Below are 21,697 nucleotides of genomic sequence, written 5' to 3'. Positions count from 1 at the left end.
ACAGCTTTGCAGTGGAAAATAATTGTGAAGGCATGTTAGTCCATCTCATTTCTGTGTTCGTTTCTGTCCATGAGAGGAGAAGCATAGTCCATACATTTTGGGGGTCATTTAATTTAAACAAAAACATTACACGTTTGATTAATTACTTAGCCTCTTAACTAAACTCTGATTTTGTTTATAGAGATTGCACTTGAGGCCTTAAGACTGCTAAAGCTTGCATGTGATCGCTTGCACATTGGTACCTATGAGGAACAAGAAGAAATAGTGTAGCTTTATATCTGCATGGCCTTTTATGGCTTTATTATAAATTTGAAGTCTTGGGGAACCCATAGTGAAACCCTATTTGGCACCAGCGATGACGACGCCTACAAATAGGATTTCCATTTCCATTGAAATGACAAAACCTTGGAGTTCCAACATAACCCTAATTTGATCATCCATGTTGGTACAATTTCTCTGAATTTGGTTACTATATTCACCATTGCAAGCTTTGATTGGAAAAAAACAAAGTTTTGAAAGTTTATTATAATATTCGGTGATCTTAACGAATGCATGGAGTGACATTAATTTTAGTGAAATAACCAGCTTGGTCCTCGAGGGAAGAGGGCTATTTGTCTTATGCTGTGGCATTACATGGCAGAAGCAACCAAAGTGAAGCCATATATATTACATGTATGTGGGAGGATGGGAATGAAATGTAGCAATCAATCATTAAGCTCAATGAGAAAACCAAATTAATTAAACTAATGATATCGCGTTGCATGAACACAAATTCGACAAAGAAGTGGCCGGCTAAGACAGCTTCCTTGACCTACTCTTAGGCAATCAAATGAGCGAAGACGCCATTTATTCGCTTTGGGTGCAGAAAATGAGATTGAGAAGTGAAGAACAATAGGCCAAAATTGCTTAGAAAAGCTCCAAGTAATGATTTTGGAATAATACAGTAATTGACATGATGAAGCATGGTCCAAGGACTTGGTTTCAATAATGAGTACTCAAGTCGATCCATAGTACATAATAGTTCAAATTTCACATGTGTACTCAATCAAAGAGCCCTAACTAGACATGGCTGGGACTGAGACTAACCTAAGTGGACTCCAGAATAGGGATGTGAAAAGTACCCCAAGGCTCATTCTTCCGTGGGTAATGGGCCTCCCACTAGTTCCATGGATTTTAGGCTAGGTTGGAGTTTATTCAATGATTTACAGAAGGAAATTTGGACTTATCTGATGAGGAAAAGGCAGCAAATCGAGACGGATAAGATGAAACCCAGCAGGTACTCTTGTCATTTTAGAATGATAAAGGTTCATTTCATTACAAATTTTGGATACGTAGTATCTTGATTAATATTATTCCACAGAGGACCTTTCTTAGTATATATTTATATATCTATATATATAATATACGGTTCCTAGTCCATACTAGAAGATAAACTAGCTCTCAACTCTCTCTCTTTCTCTTCCTCTCTCTCTCTCTCTCTCTCTCTCTCTCTCTCTCTCAGACATGCACAAAAATTTAACACCAAAACCATGTCCCATGTTCTGATTTCCAACATCCAAGGCCTCATATTTTCTTCAGCTTGCAAGGTCAAATCTGCAACCAGATAATACCCTAGCTATTCAATCCCAACCACCAATATCGATTTGACGCGTGTCATGAAACCGATCTGATTGCTGTCTTCCCCGGAGATACCAGGCCCTCCATGCACGTAGAAGGGACAAAACCCTAATTATTTTTTGGGTATTCTCAGTCATCAAGACTGCAGCCATGAAAGCTGAGCTAAGAGGGAACCCTCCACCCATTTCTCTACAAAGCCCTAGTCTCTTCAACACCCCTCAAAATTCTCTATCAGGTGCACTCAGAGGATGCCTTGGCAGCCTTGATGGAGCATGCATAGAGAAGCTTCTGCTCCACTGCGCAAGTGCCTTAGAGAGCAACGATGTGACTTTGGCTCAACAAGTGATGTGGGTGCTTAACAACGTGGCTTCGTCTATGGGTGACCCTAACCAGAGGCTGACCTCTTGGTTCTTAAGAGCTCTCATCTCCAGGGCTTCTAGGGTTTGCCCTACTACAGCTATGAACTTCAGTGGCAGCAGCGGTCTTCAGAGGAGGCTGATGACTGTGACTGAGCTCGCCGGGTATGTTGATCTAATCCCTTGGCACAGGTTTGGATTTTGTGCAGCAAATAGTACCATATTTAATGCAATTCAAGGGTGCCCAAGAGTTCACATCTTGGATTTCAGCATCACTCACTGTATGCAGTGGCCTACTCTCATCGACGCGTTGGCTAAGAGGCCTGAGGGGCCTCCTTCGCTCCGAATCACTGTACCGTCTTTCAGGCCACCGGTCCCTCCTTTACTTAATGTGTCGAGTGAAGAAGTCGGCCTCCGTTTGGCGAATTTCGCTAAGTTCAGGGATGTCCCTTTTGAATTCAATGTGATTGAGGACTCATCATCATCAACAATGGGTGAAATGATATCTAGAGAATCCTCTAGTCTCTACTCTGAATCACTCTTAAATCATTTGAATCCTTCCATGCTTGACCTTAGGGATGATGAGGCTTTAGTAGTCAATTGCCAAAATTGGCTACGATATTTGCCTGATGACCAAAAGGGAAGGGCTCAAAATGTTTCTTTGCGTGACACCTTCCTCGAAGTAATCAAAGGCCTTAACCCTCGAATTCTAGTTGTGGTGGACGAGGATGCTGATTTGGGTGCATCAAGTCTCACTTCTAGGATCACTACTTGCTTCAATTACTTTTGGATCCCATTTGATGCCTTGGAGACATTCCTCCCCAAGGACAACCACCAAAGAATAGAGTATGAGGCCGATATAGGCCATAAAATCGAAGACATCATCACCTACGAAGGGCTTCAGAGGATCGAAAGGCTCGAGTCCGGTCCCAAATTATCACAAAGAATGAAGAGCTCCGGATTCCTGAGTATACCATTTTGCGAAGAGACGGTGAGGGAAGTGAAGTTCCTACTAGATGAACATGCGAGCGGGTGGGGAATGAAGAGAGAAGAGGATATGCTGGTGCTCACATGGAAAGGTCACAATTCAATCTTTGCAACAGCTTGGTTCCCAAGTGGGCTTGAGGATTAATCACAAAGGGTTGTGACCTAATTAAGTTCCCTAAGATTAAAGGGGACAGTGCCCTTCAAGTATCTCACATCTAGCTAGTTAGGGCATGGCTTTACTGGACCTACCATGACATGGGACTTTTGATTTTTATCTTCTGAGCGTGGTCCAAAAGATCCAAATCAAGGGCAGTGACAAAACTTGGTTGCTTTTCTTTTCTTTCTTTCTTTCTTTTTTATTTATTTTTCCTTTGTCAAAAGGCTGCAAATGGGGCACCAGACAAGAAGGACAAGGGCAACTTCTCCAAAATAACTCCATTTCATCACCTTTGTCTCCTAATCGATCTCCTTGCTGTCATCACATGTAAGGCAAAGAGAGAAATTGTACATACCTTCTCTGTATGAGACAAAAACTCTCACTTTGTTTCTGGAAATCTGAAAGTAACCCATTTGCTCTTATTAGTCTTAATCACACTAGCTATTGTTCAAATTCTCCAAGTCCCCCTTATTCTTTCCCTACATCAAACAATCTTCTAAATACCGGAAAGTTTGGATTTGAGTGAACTTAGAGTGCAACATTTTTTAGTTACCAATACATACAAAAAAACAAATTCAGAAATGACAGTACCTTAGAAAATTTTGGTATAGGAGAAATAGTAAGCAACACGTTACCTTTAATTTTATGAAGAGTCCTCTTCATGCCCACCATGTACAGCTGACATGATGTAGCAGAAGGAAGAAAATCGTGACAGTTGAGTCCACATCTAACAAAAGATAACTAGTTTTGGTTTACTAGGACATGAAGCTAGCAGAGGGTAAAAGCTAAAACAATAGGAGATTTTTGGTTTATATATACTGGGTACATCAGTCCAAAATTTTCTCGGGAAAATAAAGATTCATTTCTCATTCATCTCACTGGAAATTTCAACACTTTCACTTTTTTTTTACTTGTTTGACATACATTGTTGAATTGTCTGTCAATAACTTGATGTATAGGTGGTTAATAACCTCCTGGTTTATTTGAACATTAAAGTTATGTTTGGTTTGTCGGATAATACATGAGATAAGATAAAAAATGAGATATTATATCATATTTCATGTTTGGTTAGCGATGAAATATGATAAATTATCCCATTATTTATTCATGTTTAATCAAATATAGGATATGATAAGTAATAGGATATATTATCCATCATTTTTTTTTTCATTATTTTTACATGGGATAAGTTAATCCAATGGTAAAATATGTGATATATGTATCCCATATATCAAAAATTCATTTTTTTTTTATTAATTTTTTATTTTTTAATATACTCATTTTACAAAATATTTTTTTTTACTATGAATTAAATTTATGATTAAAAAAGAAAACTAAAAAAATATTTATAAAATAATATTAATATATGATATATCAATTATTTTTATATATTAAATAACATAATATAAATAAAAAAATTATTTGTAAAGTTTAAATATTTTAATCATGAACATTATTAAACATAACAAAATTTTCATTTTTTAAATAGAAAATATTTGAATGTGATATAATTTTTATTTTAAACATTGAAAATAATATATATTTCATATTATTTTTTATTCATTTCACAAATTAAATATAAATATAATATAATATGGTATATTTAATTGGATATGTTACCTTAAAATATTATGTCCATATGATATGTATATCTAAAGATATCATATCCCATTGGAAATCACATCCTAAGACATGCATATCCTATCAAATAGGATATGATATTTTAGGATATATATATCCTATCCTATCTTATCCCGCTAACCAAACATAGTCTAAGAGAAAAACATTCGAAAAATTAGATCTCGAGCATGGTTGGAGTAAATTTCATGAATATTTTTCATAAAAAAGAATAAGGGCCTATTTGGTAGCGGTTTTCAAAAATAATTTTTTAGAACAGTTTTTAAAAACTATTTTCTGATTGTTATAGAATAAAATTCTGTTTGAAAACTTAAAATATTTTAAACTTGTTTTAAAAAAATTATTTTTTATATATGGTGTTTTATTTTTAATCATTAATCTACATGTTTTTATAATTATTTCTTTAAACGATCTTCATAAAACAAGTGAAAAAAAACAGAAAATAAATAAAAGATATTTTTTGAAAACATTCTGTTTCCTATTCTTAAGAATAAAAAAACTATTCTAGAAAACAGTTTCCCCTGATAATCCTACCTTTGAATTGGAATTTGCCCCGTTAATTCAATATTCCAAAATGTAGGGTACTCAAAGATGAAATGACCTAATTTTTTTTTATGTGGATAGGTATGAATTTGCGTTAAATGCATATTTTCTCCGATTGCATTACAATTTAAATTTTTAAGTCAAATTGATAGCTTAATATAATAAGAAAGTCTAGATTTACTTGAGTTCGAGTTATATATGATTGTCATCAATTGATATGGGAAGGAAATTATAACCAACACATTACCTATAATCTTATGAACAATCACCTTCATCCCTAACATGTACAGTTGACATGATCAAATGGAAGATATGAGAGTAGAGTTCAAATCAAACATAAGGAAAAATTCACTGGCTCTGGTTAAAAAGGACTTCGACTCAGAGGCTAAAACAGTTAATAGGAAAATTTTTGGCTTTTACACCAGGCATTACCAAAGGTTTTTCCCGGAAAGTAAGACTGTATTATTCTTCTTTTTTTGAGGTGATTGGTGAAATTTAATAATCTTAATAATTTACGTTTATTATGCTAAATTATTTTCGTGTGGTTGTAAAATTTATTATTTACTTTTATTTTAAGCCTAATTAAGATTATTTGATAACGTTAATTTAAGTTATATTAAGTTATTCTACCAAATAAAATTAATATACTTAATGACTTAAATTAAGTTATTAAGTTATATTAAATTACTAATAGCTTATATGTTTGAGATAACTTCTTATATAATTTTTGTTTTAGCTAGAAGATGAAAATAAAGTTAAAATTATAATTTTTAAATGGTAATATTTGTATCTAAAGGTTTTATTAAACATGAAATAGCTTTTTATACAAGTCAAAATATAACTTTTCCATGAATTAACATTTTCCTTACACATTAAGTTATTTTTAAGTTATAAGTTCTTTGAACAAAATTAGTCAGATAGACATGAAAGATTTTATTAATTTAACAAAAAATCGCTTATCAAACTTAATACAAACATGTTCTAAGTTGGTTTATAAAAAACTCCCTTAATGTTGAATTTTTATTGATTTTTTTTATTATTTTCTTTTGGTAAACCAATGTATAAAAAAATAGTAGTATCAATACCTTTAGTCATCTTATGTTATGATTAATCGACAATATCACATCAAAACTTAAACCAGTTCAGTTTTTAATTATTAATGTTGGTTTAGTTTGAGAATTATAAAAAGAGACTTAATGGTCGGTTTTCGACATTCTTGTATTCTAGTTGATAAAAACTAAATTAACCAAATGGACATTTTACAACCTATTTCTCTTGTGGTTTATGATTAATTGATGTTAATTAATTAGATGCTTTTTTTCTCTCTCTATATATATATATTTACTATTATGTATATTTTGTAAACTTTATTAAAGTAATTGCTAGAAGAGTATGGTTAGATTAATTTTTAAAATATACTTATTATATTTTGGATTAGAAATTTTAAATGTATCAAGATGGTTTTAAAAACCAATTAGACTTAAGAACTAAATTAATTTTTATCATTTAAACCAAACAAAATTCACAGTAAACATACTTGGCTTGAGTTGGTTTTTCAATCACAAAAAGGTCAGTTCAATTTTAATTCAACAATAAATTGATCTTAACAATTTGATTCATTTTTCCATAAAAAAAACACCTTTTAACACCCTTACATCAAACAGATCGTACCCAAAAAAAAGAAGAAAAATAAAAAATAAATCTAAATTCAATAAACTATCTTTATAGTCTTTTTCAAATTCATTTCACTAATTTTCTCTGATATATAAATATTAAATAATTTTAAAATACATAAATTTCTAACAAAATTTAATTATATTTGATTTTTTTTCTTATTCTAAGTAATAAAACCAAATATAAAAAAATTAATTTCTTTAGTATTTTTTTTTTTAATACTTTCCGGGAACTTAGAGAAGTTAATTCCCTTCTAGTTCTTCATTTAAATTGAAACTTTTGCCCATCAAACATTTCAATACCAACCTTTAAACACACTAGAACAAGGAAAATTGGCCTAAAAATCATAGGTGTTGTGAATTGTCTGACCCATACCACATGGACCGTGCTTGAAGGGCTCCTGCAATGCTTCCAAAATATAGGGCAGCCCATGGTTGAAAGGACCCAAAAAAGATACAACCAAACTGCAATTCAGAGCTGTTGTTTTCATGTGGAAAAGTGTGAATTTAAGGGAAGGAAGACACCATCTTGTTGTGCATATAACCATCTCTGTCTCTGTTGAATCTTGATGGGGGTGGCTCTTTCATTATTTCATATCAGATTGTGTCATGGCTTCCACATGACCTTGCCCTCCATTTTCAGGGCATCCATGCAGTTAATGGAGGACTCTGGGTTGGTCAACCAGGCCAGTTGCCCTCACCTGCCCCACCCTTTGATTTAGATTGGGGTCCAGTGATTTGGTTTGCCCACCAAAATGCTGTGAGCCTCTTATTTGTTTCATAAAAGACATTTATATCATTTTCCTATAATATCCATCCCATTTTTTCTACATAACAATGACCAATTTTTAGGATAAATTATCTATTGAACTTATTAATATTAAAATTTTTATTTTCTGTAATAAAAATCTTGGTAATGGTTTTTTTCCAAAACGCTGTTCCTAAGGTTATATTTGATTTTCGGAGAGTATTAAAAAAAAAAAAGTGTTAAAGAAAATGATTTAGTTAAAAATTTATGTATTTTAAAAATATGAAATTTTTATATAATGAAGAAAAATAAGTAAAATAAGTTTAAAAAACATATAAAAATAATTTATTAACTTCAAATTTATTTATTTTTTTATTTTAAAATTTTTTATTTACTTTAAACATATTTTCTTTTCCTCACATTTTCTTTGAAATTTTATAAAACCCAAACATAATCAAAAAATTTGTTGATGGTGTTTCACAAATCTTTTCTTACTGAAAAACTTTTTCCTTGTAAGAAAATATATTAGTTGAATAAGAAGTTATCAATATTAAGACATTGTTTGATAATATTTTTAACAATAGCTTTGAAAACATAATTTTATAAACAAACTTCTATTCAAAAACTTAAATGTGAAAAATAATTTTTTTTTTAAAATTTATATACAAGGTAAAAGTTTCGTAAAATATTTTTCATATTTTCAATTATTTCTCAAAATAATTAAAAGAAAAAAAAAACATTGCAAAACACCTTCTATTTAGAAATAGTGAGGAAAAATCATATAGATTTTGAAATTGTCTTGTGTACATTAAAAAGAAGGATGGTATTTAAATTTGAAATAAAGTAAATTTTCTATTTAAAAAATTGACTTTTAAACTAGAGGGTGTGAAGCCCTAGAGAACAAAAAAGGGATCTGTCAACATAATCTCTTTTTGTTCCCAATACATCCACTAAAATCCATCTAATTTTGTTTGTCTAAGCAAAAGGTAAACATGGTGACCCACCATTAAGAGAAACCTAGATGTCTTATATATGTGTTCAAAATTTCAAATTAGAGCTTCAATCCATGAGTACCAAACTATCAATAGATCATTCATTTTTCTTTTAATATAAACTATGGCAATTATTCTTGGGCACACCCTAATTTTCTTTAATGTCTTCATAAATATAAAATCTCAATCTAACTTTTTGTTGATTGTCAAATACATTTATGCAACACCCCATGTCTTTGTCTCCCCCACAAATATTTCCATCCTAACTTTATGGTAGGCAAGAAAAGGGGTAGCAATTTTTGAAAATAAAATACTATTTTTAAATTCAAATTTTCATTCATAATTTTCAAAATTATTGTCACTATGTTTGATGATTTATTATTTTGTTTTTATGAAGTGATTTTCTTCCTTTTTAAACTACGTCAAAAAATATTTTCAAAAATAGTTGTTAGATAATAGCTTTTTAGAATAATGTTTTCTGAAACAAAATTTTATTTAGAAATTCAAATGCGAAACATGATTTTCTCCACTTATTTTTTGGTGCATTATGCATTTTTATTCATTGTAAATATTTCGATTTTTTTAAAATATTTTTAATTATTTTGTATAATGCTATAAAAAACTCTTAAAAGTATATTAATTTATATTAAGTCTTAAGTGAAATTTCAAATTCTTTTTTCTAAAAAAAATAAATTGATTAATGAATGTGATAATTAATTAAAAAAATTGCATGAATTAATCATGAGAGGATTATTGGGTAGCAGTGAAACCATAAAAAGAGATGATTGGGTAATGATTCTAAACCATGGACAAATGATCATGAAAAATGTACCATGATTAGGTTTAGAAGGATAAAAATTGTGTAAAGACTAAAATGCCCCTTATCTCCATCTTACAATTTCAAAAATTCCTCTCCTCCAATGGCTCTTTCCAAAAATTTGATTGGAGAGGGAAAAGTTAATGGCAAAACCTTAAATAACAGGATCTGCTTAGGATAAAACCGTCATTCAAAATATTGGATCACGTGACTCCTGTTCCATCCATCCACATGCTGTTGTGACCTTGTGGGGATGCCTCCAGTTTTCAAGGCTTGCTTTTGGAGAATGTCTAGGGTACTTCTCTTGCACACCAAGAAAGTGTATCAGTGCTTTACAAAAAAAAAAAAAAAAACAAAAAAAGGTTAGGAAAAAAAAACCCATCAATAATTCTTAAAAATATTTTTATAGTAAAAATTGTATTTAAAAATTCAAATATAGAGAAAAATTTCCAATTTATATTATCTTTTAAAATTGCTATATTTATAAGGAGAAAATTCTTAAAATATTATCCATATTTTCATAATAATTTTTTTAAAAAAGTTAAAGAGATGGGCTATTTAGTGGACCACGTAACAAATTAATTTATTTATTTTGGCCACACACATAACAAACTCAATCCAAACCCATTATTTCTCTATATAAACAAATTTTAAAAAATTGAGTTTGCCAATAAAATAAAAATCCAAGTGGTTGGATATTAAAAATGGTCCAAACCCGAGATGAACTCAAATTCAAGGACCGATTCTTTTTCACGATGAAAATATTATACACTCATTGGTTAAAAGTAATAACTAAGATAATAAAAATACTATCTAAATTATTAAAAGATAGTATATTTAATAAAAATATATAAAATATTAATTATTTTTAAATAACGACTTAAAAATTATATTTTATAAAATTAGGTCTTATATTATGACTTTTTTTAATGAGTGTATAAAAACATAATTTTCCCTTGAATTAAATTTCGAAACACTATTTTTAATATTTAAAAACTTTTTCTAAATAAGACTTGGAAGGCTGAGGGGAAATTTAATTCTTTTTTTATTTAGAAAACTTTCTATATAAGCCTTAAAGCCTTGTTTGGGGTAATGTTTGATTTTTTTTTTTTTTAACAATAAAGAAATGGAACTAGAATTAATTTTATTTGGAATATGATTCAATTTTGTGTTTAAATGAAAGATGAGATAAATATGATATTTTTTTGGAAAATTTGACTGAGTAAGAATATGTTTATAAAAGGAAATAAGAGAGTGATTAGGAAAATATATATATATATATATATATATATATATATATATATATATATTTACCCTTTTTACTTTTTCTATCCATCCAAACAAAGTATTAAACATGGGTAGGACCATAGCTTTAACAGTCCATTGGTGGATCCAAAACTATGGTACAAGGAAAGGTCCAAATGGGCAAATTCAGTATGATTGAAGTATCGACCAAGTGCATGGAGAGAGACTTTTTGTAGAGGGAAAAATAAAATATTGCAAAAGAGAGGTGATGGGTGCTGAGCTACAGAGACTTGCAGCGAAAAAAATGGAATATACAAGTCATAAAGGAAAGCCAGCCATAGAAAAAGCTTCAATCCTAAGCCTCTCTGCTTCCCAAAAAACCCCACCAATTTTTCTGTAAATCAGTCTCGATATTTTTCCAGGAATGTCAGAGAGAGCTTAGTGGGTACACAACATCTCTCTCTCTCGCGCTCTCTCTCTCCCACTTTGTGTACTCTTTTTATGTGTTTTCTGTCTTTATAGGACTTGTTGCTTCTCACGCACTTGTCTCTCTTACCATATTGTTTCTGCACCAATTGACTACACATTGCAGAGCCAAAGGCCACATCTTGTGTTTGTCTTCTTGCAGATTGCAGAATATGGCCTTCTTGTTGTGGCCTCCTCTCTTTGTATTTGGTATCTGCATATCTCTGTCTTGGTGGGGTTGTTAATGTTATTCTGACACAAGTTCCAAAAAAAGAGACTCTTGATTTGAGTTGGGTCGTTGGGTTTTTGTGTTTCTGCTTATTCGGGGGGTATGGAAAGCTGTTGTGATCTTCAAGTGGATGTCAATGGAGAGGAGACTTTCATGGTGGACAAGGTAATTCCCTGCTCTATCTACCTTCCCATTTCTTCTGCTTTGCCTTTGCAAACTCTTATCTTCAATGGTTTTCCCTCCTTTTCTCTGTTTGGTTGCTGAAAGTTGTTGTAGAACAAAAGAAAAGAAAATAAAAGAAAATTTGCACCATTAGTTGTCCTTTTTTGCTTTTAGGGAATCCTCAATAGAGTAGATTCACAAGTTATGATCTCTAATTTTTTTTTCGTTTTTTTTTCTTTTGGTGGAATGTGGAAGTAATTTGATTTGTCTGCTATGATTCTTCAAATTTTCCTTTTTAGTTGAAATTTGCGTCATTTTCCATTTTTCTTCCCATGATTTTCCTACTCCTGCTCCACACCCACCTCTTAATTTGCACTTATTTTGGAATGAGGTGGGACGTGGGTTCAATTCAATTGCTTTTCTCCACCATTTTCACAGATTGAATGCCTCTGCTCTGGCCTTTCTGTTTTGCTTCTTGTTCCTCTCATTTATTGCCATTGTTATTGTGCTTAAATGTTCACACCTTTTCTAGAAGTTGCTCTCATAGTATTTACTACTGTTCCTTTCCCTTATTTGCTGGGATGTTTAGCAGACATCTTTTCCTGATTCACCTTACTCAATTTAATGCCTATAACGACCTCTCACCGTTCTTTTGCAGGGACTGGTGTGATTCCCCTTTAATATATAATTTTTGTTTCGTTAGATTCAATGAATTCTAGGCTTTTCCAAGCCAGAAAAACCTACAATATTCAATGATTTTGATGGGGTTGTTTTTTAGCATGGCAACAAGGTTACACAGTTAGCTTCATTCTGTATCACTTGAATGAATTGATGTTGGGAAGTTCTGTTTCTCTGTGTTTGATCTTTTCTAGTTATCTGACTCTTCTATTATGGGCACTTGCAGAAAATTATTTCTTCGTTTTCGGGGAGATTAAGCAAATTATTTGCAAAATCAAGAAGTACAGTGAACAATTTCAAGGTGATATTCCATGACTTTCCAGGAGGGGGAGAGAATTTTGAACTGGTTACCAGGTTCTGCTACAACAATGGCATCATAGAGATAAACCCCTCCAACATTTCCCTCCTAAATCGTGCTGCACATTTCATGGAAATGAACGAATCAGTGTCTAGACGGCATAATTTGCTTGAACAAACTGAGAAATCGCTTGAACAGATCAGCTATTGGTCATGGTCTGAGCTTTTGGTAGCTTTGAAGCAGTGCCAAGATTTACCTCCAGTTGCAAAATCTTCTGGTATACTTCAAAAATGTTTGGATTCCCTCATTGGAAGAGTGGCATTGGCCAGTGGCAGTGAAGCAAGTCCATATCCATCTAATTCTTCCCCAGATAGCTCTGGGTTTCGGTTTTCTTGTGACACTAGAAGCACTGAGAGCTTGAAAAACAGCTTCTCTAGAGTAACCTGGTGGTTTGAAGATCTGTTGGTTTTGAATCCTAATTTGGTTGAAATGGTGGTAAAGTCCATGCTCTCCCGGAAAAATGACCATGCCATTATCAGTAGGTTTCTCTTTTATTACCAGAAGTCTAAATTTGTCACTGCTACATCTGTTGAGAAGCGCAAAATCATTGAAAGTGTCGTTAATTTGTTTTGCTTTCTTGATCAGAGTTCTGTTTCTTGTAAGAGTTTATTTGGGATTCTCCGAGTTGCTCTAAGTTTAAACATAAGCAAAGGTTGCAGGAACAAGTTGGAGAGTATGATTGGCTCACAGATTGATCAAGCAGCACTAGACAATCTGCTTGTTCCATCTCCACATGGCTCCAACTATTTATATGATGTGAATCTTGTTCTAAGATTTTTGAAAGCATTTCTTCGTGGGGGGATCAGTAAAATTTCTCCAGTTCGTCTCAGAAGAGTTGCTAGCTTGGTGGACTTGTACATAGCAGAAGTAGCTCCTGATCCTAGTCTGAAACCTTCAAAATTCATCGCCCTCACCTCAGCTTTGCCAGGTTCTGCCAGAGAGTCTTATGACGGAATCTATTCTGCCATGGGCATGTATCTAGAGGTAATGCACTGCTTTCAACAATTTTTTTCTGGATCAAAAAGTTTTATGGCTTTTAATTTGGAAGATATGAGTTTAAACTTTAGGACTGAATCGGGTTATTGAACAGGTGCATGCTGGACTATCCGAAGAAGAAAAGATGAAGATCTGTTGTACATTGAACTATGACAAACTCTCATCTGAAGCTTGCATGCATCTTGCTCAGAATACAAAATTCCCATCAAAAACCACGGTTCAAGCTCTCATCTCTCAGCAGTCCAAGCTCAAAAATTTACTCCATGAGACCAACCATTCAAGATCTTTCACAGATTCCCCTTGTAGTATCTCCTCAAATGGAAGCAGGGGAGCAAAAGATGATTCCCAAGAACAAATTGTGCTTTATGCTGGAAAACTTGATATTTCTGCTGATAATGAGAGGCTGAGAGCACATTTGCAGGGAATGCAATGGAGGGTGATGGAATTGGAGAAAGCCTGTCGGAAAATGCAAACCCAGATGGCAAAAATCATGAAGTCAAAAACCACCAGCCATAGCAATGCCATATCCTTGCCCAAGCTCTGTTCATGATGGAAATTTTGCTCGACCCTTTCGTTTCTTTTTCTCTTATTATATGTACAGAATGAAAAATTGGTTTGTGTTTGTAATAGTTTTTCTCCTTTTCTACAACATTAAAGTTGGTTCAGAGCCGTTTCTTCAACAAAGATTTCACGTATTGGCTGTATAGATACAGAGAAAGAAAACAATGTGTGTTCCTTTATATGAAAGGCATCTCTTTATTCTCTCTGCTGCTTATGTCCTTTCTTTGTCGCTCTCATATAAGGGCAAATATGTAATGCAAGTTAGCAAATGATCAGGACGCTTAATGAATGGATGTCAGTACTAATTAACTTTGTCTTATGGTTTCGGTTTCGGAATGATAAGGTCAAAACAAATCCTAGTTGTCTAGTAGCTGATACAGAAAAGAATGATATTGAATTTGAGTATAGAAGGGACCACATGGCGTGGAACCTACTTACTGAAGATGGAGATTTGTTTGGATCTTTTACTTCATTAGAGCTGTTTTGGCTGCTTCTACGAGCTTTCAGGCCATGGAAGCCATGGAAAACTACATAATTCAGCAATTGGGTTCCCTTGAATTCATCCTTACAGTTGAAACATTACCTTGGGAAGATGCATGTTCCCCAACTTATCAATATATGAATGATGCTTCTAACGAATATTCTCACCTATTGTCAGCCTGCTGACACGACTCCCAACTGAACCGACAAAGCCGTAAACAACACACATGTGGGGCTTACCAAGGCAGCATTCATAAACACAATTAACATGCAGGCCACAGTAGCATATGGCAGTGTACGCTAGACCTTGCTCCCTACAATGACTCAGAACTGGCCATGCCCAGAAGCATCAACTGAATGGATGCAACATTGATCCCATAATGAGGAGGAACTGAGCAAGCCCATGAAGATGTTTCAACTGAATGAATGCAGCATTGATCAAATCCAGGCTTTGCTGAAGAGCAAGGAGGCAGAAAGTGGTTGTGGTCCATCTGCAAACCACCTAAATCACCAGCAGCATCAAGCCTTGTGGCCCTGTGCCTAAACCACTTAGTATTTATTGTGCAGCCACCAAAACAGAACAAGTTACCTATAATCTATTTATACAAATCACTATAATACGATAATAATTCCTTCTACTTCTATTTCTTCTACTATTAAACTCAGAAGTCAAACGCTAAACTTGGGTTATGTTCCTTGAAATGTATTATTATGCTAAATGACTTTGTTCTATCACAAAAGAGTCAAAGAATTTGCGAGAAAACATCGCGTATGTGACAAGAAATTAACTTAGAAATGAAGATTGTAATCCATGTGGAGTTGGCTCTAAGTCAGGGTTTAATGTGAGGCTTAGTTTAATGTCTTGGGCACTGCATTTTTTTTTGGGAGGGGGGAGGCATGGAAATTAAGAGAGTGATGAAATGGTTGTGTTTTGCTACAACCTAGAGAACATTAATGGAGAGACAATAGCCCAAAAGCATTTCCCTTAGACGCCACTCATCCCCTACTCCAAAGCCCCATATGGTAGTGGGTCTAAACTTATTTGTGTTATTAAAGAACATCCCCATAATACTCTAATGCTTTCATGTTGGGGTTCCGATAGAGGGATGTTGTTTCCAATGTTGTTTAGCTGCTTTCAGTGGGATTGGGCTCAATATGAGAGACTACGCCTGGGCTATAATTGGGCCATGGGCTCATCCATGGAAAGAAAATAGCCCTGGCTTGTTCAATAGCTAAGTTACTGCGACTTGGCATCAACCCACTAGAAGAAAAGAAAAGAAAAACCTATGTGGTGATGTATTTTCGAAATCTAAAACATCATCTTTGACACTATCAATTCAAGGCAATTCAAAATCAACTATGTTATTATTTTTAACTCATTTTATAAATTTTAAAAATATTATATTATTTTTATTTAATATTATAATTTCTTTAGTAAAAAATATATCTCTTTTGTTTGCTATGTAAAGCAACAATTTGAATGTAGAGCTTGTGGTGTCTCAAACTATTTAACGAGTTTGATGTCCAGCATTCAAATCTTTTGGGTGGGATTTTGAGGTGAAAACATTAAACATTTAAATGAAAATTGTTTAATTGGGGCCTAGGCCCTTTTAATGATAAAAGGGGAGGGAGGTGGGTTGGGCCTGTTTGAACCCATGACCAAACCGGATCGAAAAGGTCAACGGTTGGACCAGTTGGTCAAATCCGATTTTCAAAACATTGATAATCGAAGACCCAAAAGCTAAGTGTTAAATATAATCCTAGTTTGATTTTTTTTTTTTTTTTTTTTTTAGTCTAGTTCGGTTATGAGCTGGTTTGACCAATTCAAACACTAATAATTGGAGACCCAAAAGCCAAGTGATAAATATAATCTTAGTTTGAAAATTTCACCCGTACACTTATTTTGAAAAAGATGTTTGGATGTGAGTATTAAGGAGTATAGTATGCATAGTTAACTCAAATCCTGCAAACTTAATCGTTTAAGAAAATTAGTTGTTCAATATGGTATTGAAACTTGGTTTGATAAACGATGTGAGTTTATCCAAATTCTCCCTCTTCATATGTAGGTATGGGGTGTGGCTATCAAGGTTAATTAGTAAGATGCAAATAAAATAAAAAACTGCATTTGATTCTATTAATCCCCCTTGAATCAACCTTTAGTAAGTTAGAATTGAATTTTGAAACAGCAATCAATTCTACTTGGGATTGTGCAAATGATCTTTAAGGAGTTTCGGCCTAAGAGTCGACTTGACCTTTGAGTTATGGAGTCATGATTCATGAGTATTGCATCCTATCGAAGATATTTTCCATGGCAACTCTAAGATATTTATGGGAGATATCCAGGAACATTGAATAGTTGGAAAAGTAGATGACAGCTTTGGATGCCGCATTCTGCTTAACGTGTCCTCGAATAAGTCTGAAATCATTAAAACGTGGGGCTAGATGTCTCACGCTATTGGGTGTTTGGATGCTTGCATGTCACATCCCATTTTTGTCGAAACATAGATAGTGTCTTATCACATCTTCAATCATAGTGTCTTATCACATCTTCAATCATTCGGAAAATTGAAACTGATATGATATGAATAGCCACCCTTAATATGGTAAAATTGTGTTTTGCAATTAATTGGTTCATACAGAGTTCATCATTTAAGTCAAGACCAGAAAAAATATAAAAATTAAGTAAAAGGATATGAATTTTTTATCTTTCAATGACATTTGCTCATTATATATATATATATATATATATATATATATATATATATATATATATATATATATATATATATATATATATATATATAAAAGTAAAAAATCATTAATTTAAATTTTATTTATTTTGTAAATATTAATAAAATTTAATATACTTTAGAGATTTGGAAAAAAATACACCATTTTTAAAAAAATAATAAAAATAAATTATTATTATTATTTAAAAATCAAACATCTTAGCAAATATATATATTTAAAATTGTGTATATAAAAAATGACTAAAAATATGTTAAATTTACTTTTTAAAAATAATAAATTTTTAGAATTATTATTAAAAAAAGATTAAAGATAAAAAAATTTGTCAAATATTATAGTAAAAAATAATTTTAAAAAATATATTGATCTCTCCATATTTTATACCCCTCAATTATACAATCCAAAACACAATTATCCCTCTATAAAGAAATGTTGACTTCCCATAATATTTATTAATCGTTGTTTATCCAGTATCAAAAGTGCAAACAATGTGATGGGCATGGATGTGTGCAACCATTATATTTCTTGTCTCATTTTTAAATCAATTCTAAACAATAGTTTTTTGAAGTCATTATTTAATGTTTTATATAACAAAAATTTATTTAAAAACTTGAAATATAAACCTTAAAAATAAATATTTTTTAAAAACACTTTATTTATTATTTTTAAGAACAAAAATTATTTTTAATTTTTTAATTTAAAAAAACAAAAAATAATTATCAACCAGAAGCTATATTATGGAGAGCATTCATCACGGCGGGCTCGGAGGTTCAAATCAAAATCACCTATCATTATCGTCAACACCCACACTCATTGACAGCATCTTTGAGAACATGCATCAAACCCTCACTAAAATTGAGAGAAATTCATAAACATCTCACATCAATTTTTCTCATCATAGGTTCTTTCAATGGTAACAATGGCATGTGAAACCCCCACGGAGGTCATGTCAATTATTGAACTGAGAGGATAAGAAACTGTACATATTCATAGGCTTTTATTTCTTCAGATTCATGGGGATTGGCTCAACTATCAGTGACAGGACCCGCTTCTTTGATCTGGCATCTGGAGCACCATGGGAATCTCCATACTGGTATGTACATTGGGCAATTCGCGCAAGGTTGATAGCGGTTTCCACGAAGGGTTTTGCAAAAGGAGAATCAGAATCCATTTCTCGAACTTTATTCATCTTCTTCCAGCTTTCATCAATCAAAATTTTCATGTGTTCACGAGCATCTTCCTCAGAGACGCCAGTTTGGTGCATGTAACATGAGATTGAATTTGCACTTTCACCTCTCTCTAACTCGGCCTGGATTACAAACAACCAAAATTATCATCAATATAACAAAGTAAGTTGAATTAGATTAGAGTGTGAAGATGGATTCTTAAATTTGCCTACTTTTGAAGTAGCTAAGTCATTGCAAAGCCGAAAAATAGTAGACGGCCAACGTAGGAGTTCATGGTCGTTCTCCAAGCACTCCAGTGCCTCCTTCGTGATATTCTTACTCATTAAGAAGTAGGCGTGAATGAGTATAGCAGCCCCTGATACCGAACGCCATCCATTCTCTAGATACTCCTCAAAGGTTGGGGTGTATTCCTTGTGGCACCATTTTGCTTCTACTAAGAATACTTTGCATAAGTCAGCCCACTGAAAAACAATCAGATGTTACAAGATCAGTAACATCCATAACAACAATTAAAAAAATTCTAAGTACGCGGTTATATTTCTAAGGATCAATGTCTATATATTTATACATATATACCGCTTTTGTTAAGTAAGGTAGGATGTTGTGTCCTTGTTCCTTGAGGGTGTGGTAGGCCATTTCATTGACAGTGTTGTAGAGTGCTAGGAAGCATAATTTCATGTAGCCTGGGAGGTTATTTACCATATTGATATCCCATCTGCAATTAGACCATATTTGAGATTAGTAAAAGAACAACAGAAATTAAGCATAATATATGGTATGAGGGGGCATAGTTTGCAGTACAAACCTTGCGACGGCATCTGTAAATAGCTCTAGTTCATCCACCGAACCATATACATCATATACATCATCAATAGTAGTTATAAATGAAGTCACTTTTGTTAGCCCTTTCCGGCAATTGCTAAATTCCGGTTCGAAAGCCATCCCCACAGTCCAAAAGAAGCATTCCATCAACCTGTCTCTAGCAAAATGCAACTTGCTTGCTAGGCCCATGTCTTTCCACCACCTAAATGACAGAAAGGCAAAAACCAAATTTTTACATAAGGGAATTTATGAACATTATCTATAGAAAGTTTTTTTGAGTTATATATATATATGTACCATGCCATGAGAGAGGTGGATATTGTCTATTTGAGAATAGTTCTTTTAAGTCTCATGACTTTAAAATGTGTCGATACCTAATGTCTGTCTTGCTCCTTAGGAATTTCTCTTTTTAGTGAATTTTGAAAGCTAGTTTTAGATTTGGCCTTACCTCGACATATCTTGAAGATCGTCTTGGAGTGTCCATTGCACCATATTGAAGTCTAGCGTTGCGAGTTCAAGTAGAACATCATCCGCACCTTCCCTTCTCTTGTATGCTTCAATAAACCATCTGGCTTCTAATCTTGGCATTCGGCGGTGCAATGGAAGCTCCATGGCATGATTCACTAATTCTTCAAGGCTTTTGTCCATGGTTCCCTCAAGGTCTTTAAGATGCATCTTTAAGAAAGCCATAGCCTCGTGTAGGAGGGTTTCTCCTTCCGAAGCGAGATATGAAGCTTCATAAAGACTCAACATTCCTTTCACATCTTTGCAAAGGCATGCCTTGAAGTGTCCATTCTGGTCTGTAAAACCCTCAAACACTTCTGTAAATTCAAACAAAACCATGTTTAGTTAGTCAAATTGTTTTTACAGATGCAATAAATGAAAAGGATGACAGCCACATGTGTCTGTGTCAGCTTATCCATTAGGGTACCTTGAGAGACTTTGTAGCCATGCTGTTTGAGGATCCTGAATCTGAGAGCAGTGTGATGAAGACTCTCACCCTTCCCTGCATTAGATCCTTCCAATAGTAATATTTTATCAAGGGATCTCTTTATATCATTCTCAAACCGATGCCCTAAACCTAACCGTTGAATGTCATCAATAAATTCCAGAAGTGTCAATGGCTCTGCACTCTTCTCATGGATCATCCACTTCACTTCATCCTCCAGCTTCCTCGCTCTGTCCTCATACATTTTCTCCAGCTCCTTTACGCTGCCATCACATATTTCCTCCTGCGAGACACAGAATTAGTCTTAGTAATTAATAAATAAAATACGTAGTTGATGATAATTAATTAAATTCATATAATGAGATATAGATGTAATTGATCACCCTCTTCTTCAAGGACTCCACAAAGTCGTAGCTCCAAAAGGCGGGCTGGTAATGCGCTGATCGTCGACTCTCGGTCATTAGAGAGAAACTTTGTTCAGTCGCTGAACATCGAATTTGTGCAGTAGTGCCGCGGGGTGGTTTCTTCATGGGATGTCCAGGCAAGTTATGGGTCAAAAAGCATTGTTTGGGAAAGTAGAAGAGGTGGAGTGCCATGGCAGTGGCTCTGCAATGGTTTGTTTTCCGAGAAATTGGGAAATTTCTGAATGTATCAAGGTCTTGGTTCGTTGGAAGAACTAATGGTGGGATGCTGATCATGGCCATGGTTGGGCATCTATTTATAGGAGTTGGATATTGGCACGTCACTGCGGGTATAGTCAACGAAATGGAGGTTCCAACATCGCCATAGTACGCAGGTTTCAAAATCCTAAGTTCGATAGAAAATGGACCCACGAGTAGAGATGGAACTTTCCCACAGGACACCAAAAAAAAAAAAAAAAACAATTTTACAGCAATTTTCTAAAAATGATCACATGAGCTGTCATGATATACAATACAAACGTGAAAAAGGTGAAATACGTGCAAATGTGTCATACGGTCAGGTTAGGGTGTTAGGCATTAAAAGATACAAACATCTCATATGGTTAGTTTAGGGTTTAGGTATATCTAATTAAAAACTATAATAAACAGCCCTTACCTTACTAGTTTACCCTAATCCTTATCTATTAATAAATTGTGATGACTAATATTAATAATCACTTTTTCTATATCACATGCAATCAATAGAGTGTGACATATCAACAACGATGTGGTTGGACTAGTCCTTACCTACCGGGTTACCCTAATTGTTATTTATAAATTAATTACTATGATAAATATTAATAATCACTTTTTATATATCACATGCAA

At 33.4% G+C, this 21,697-nt stretch overlaps 3 protein-coding genes across 3 annotated transcripts; 2 read left to right on the top strand and 1 right to left on the bottom strand.

Annotated features, from left to right (window-relative positions):
• Positions 1–1,442: 1,442 nt before the first annotated feature.
• LOC117926203 (scarecrow-like protein 32) lies at positions 1,443–3,554 on the top strand. Its single transcript, XM_034845278.1, has one exon. The coding sequence runs from the start codon at positions 1,768–1,770 to the stop codon at positions 3,103–3,105; it is 1,338 nt and encodes a 445-aa protein (XP_034701169.1). The 5' UTR covers positions 1,443–1,767; the 3' UTR covers positions 3,106–3,554.
• A 7,447-nt stretch (positions 3,555–11,001) lies between these two features.
• LOC117926166 (BTB/POZ domain-containing protein At3g22104) lies at positions 11,002–14,541 on the top strand. The gene is made up of 3 exons (XM_034845244.1): positions 11,002–11,632; positions 12,534–13,649; positions 13,756–14,541. The coding sequence occupies exons 1-3, from the start codon at positions 11,570–11,572 to the stop codon at positions 14,209–14,211; spliced, it is 1,635 nt and encodes a 544-aa protein (XP_034701135.1). The 5' UTR covers positions 11,002–11,569; the 3' UTR covers positions 14,212–14,541.
• Positions 14,542–18,201: 3,660 nt separating this feature from the next.
• LOC117926341 (isoprene synthase, chloroplastic-like) lies at positions 18,202–21,101 on the bottom strand. Its single transcript, XM_034845435.1, has 7 exons — positions 20,792–21,101; positions 20,391–20,691; positions 19,908–20,280; positions 19,443–19,661; positions 19,214–19,352; positions 18,850–19,098; positions 18,202–18,759 (listed from the first exon to the last, which is right to left on the bottom strand). The coding sequence occupies exons 1-7, from the start codon at positions 21,002–21,004 to the stop codon at positions 18,448–18,450; spliced, it is 1,806 nt and encodes a 601-aa protein (XP_034701326.1). The 5' UTR covers positions 21,005–21,101; the 3' UTR covers positions 18,202–18,447.
• Between the last annotated feature and the right edge of the window lie 596 nt (positions 21,102–21,697).

This window comes from Vitis riparia, chromosome 12, assembly GCF_004353265.1.
Source record: "Vitis riparia cultivar Riparia Gloire de Montpellier isolate 1030 chromosome 12, EGFV_Vit.rip_1.0, whole genome shotgun sequence".
In the NCBI taxonomy this organism is placed as follows: Eukaryota; Viridiplantae; Streptophyta; class Magnoliopsida; order Vitales; family Vitaceae; genus Vitis; species Vitis riparia.
Note: the sequence above shows the minus strand (reverse complement) of the source record. Positions and strands in the feature narration are given on the sequence as shown.

Coding starts and splice junctions, on each gene's coding strand:
- LOC117926341 (XM_034845435.1), bottom strand. CDS start 21,004: ATGGCACTCCACCTCTTCTACTTTCCCAAACAATGCTTTTTGACCCAT. Junction 20,281..20,390: donor TGGCTACAAAGTCTCTCAAG/GTACCCTAATGG, acceptor TTGAATTTACAG/AAGTGTTTGAGGGTTTTACA. Junction 19,353..19,442: donor TTTACAGATGCCGTCGCAAG/GTTTGTACTGCA, acceptor GTCTAATTGCAG/ATGGGATATCAATATGGTAA.
- LOC117926203 (XM_034845278.1), top strand. CDS start 1,768: ATGAAAGCTGAGCTAAGAGGGAACCCTCCACCCATTTCTCTACAAAGC.
- LOC117926166 (XM_034845244.1), top strand. CDS start 11,570: ATGGAAAGCTGTTGTGATCTTCAAGTGGATGTCAATGGAGAGGAGACT. Junction 11,633..12,533: donor AGACTTTCATGGTGGACAAG/GTAATTCCCTGC, acceptor GGGCACTTGCAG/AAAATTATTTCTTCGTTTTC. Junction 13,650..13,755: donor CCATGGGCATGTATCTAGAG/GTAATGCACTGC, acceptor GTTATTGAACAG/GTGCATGCTGGACTATCCGA.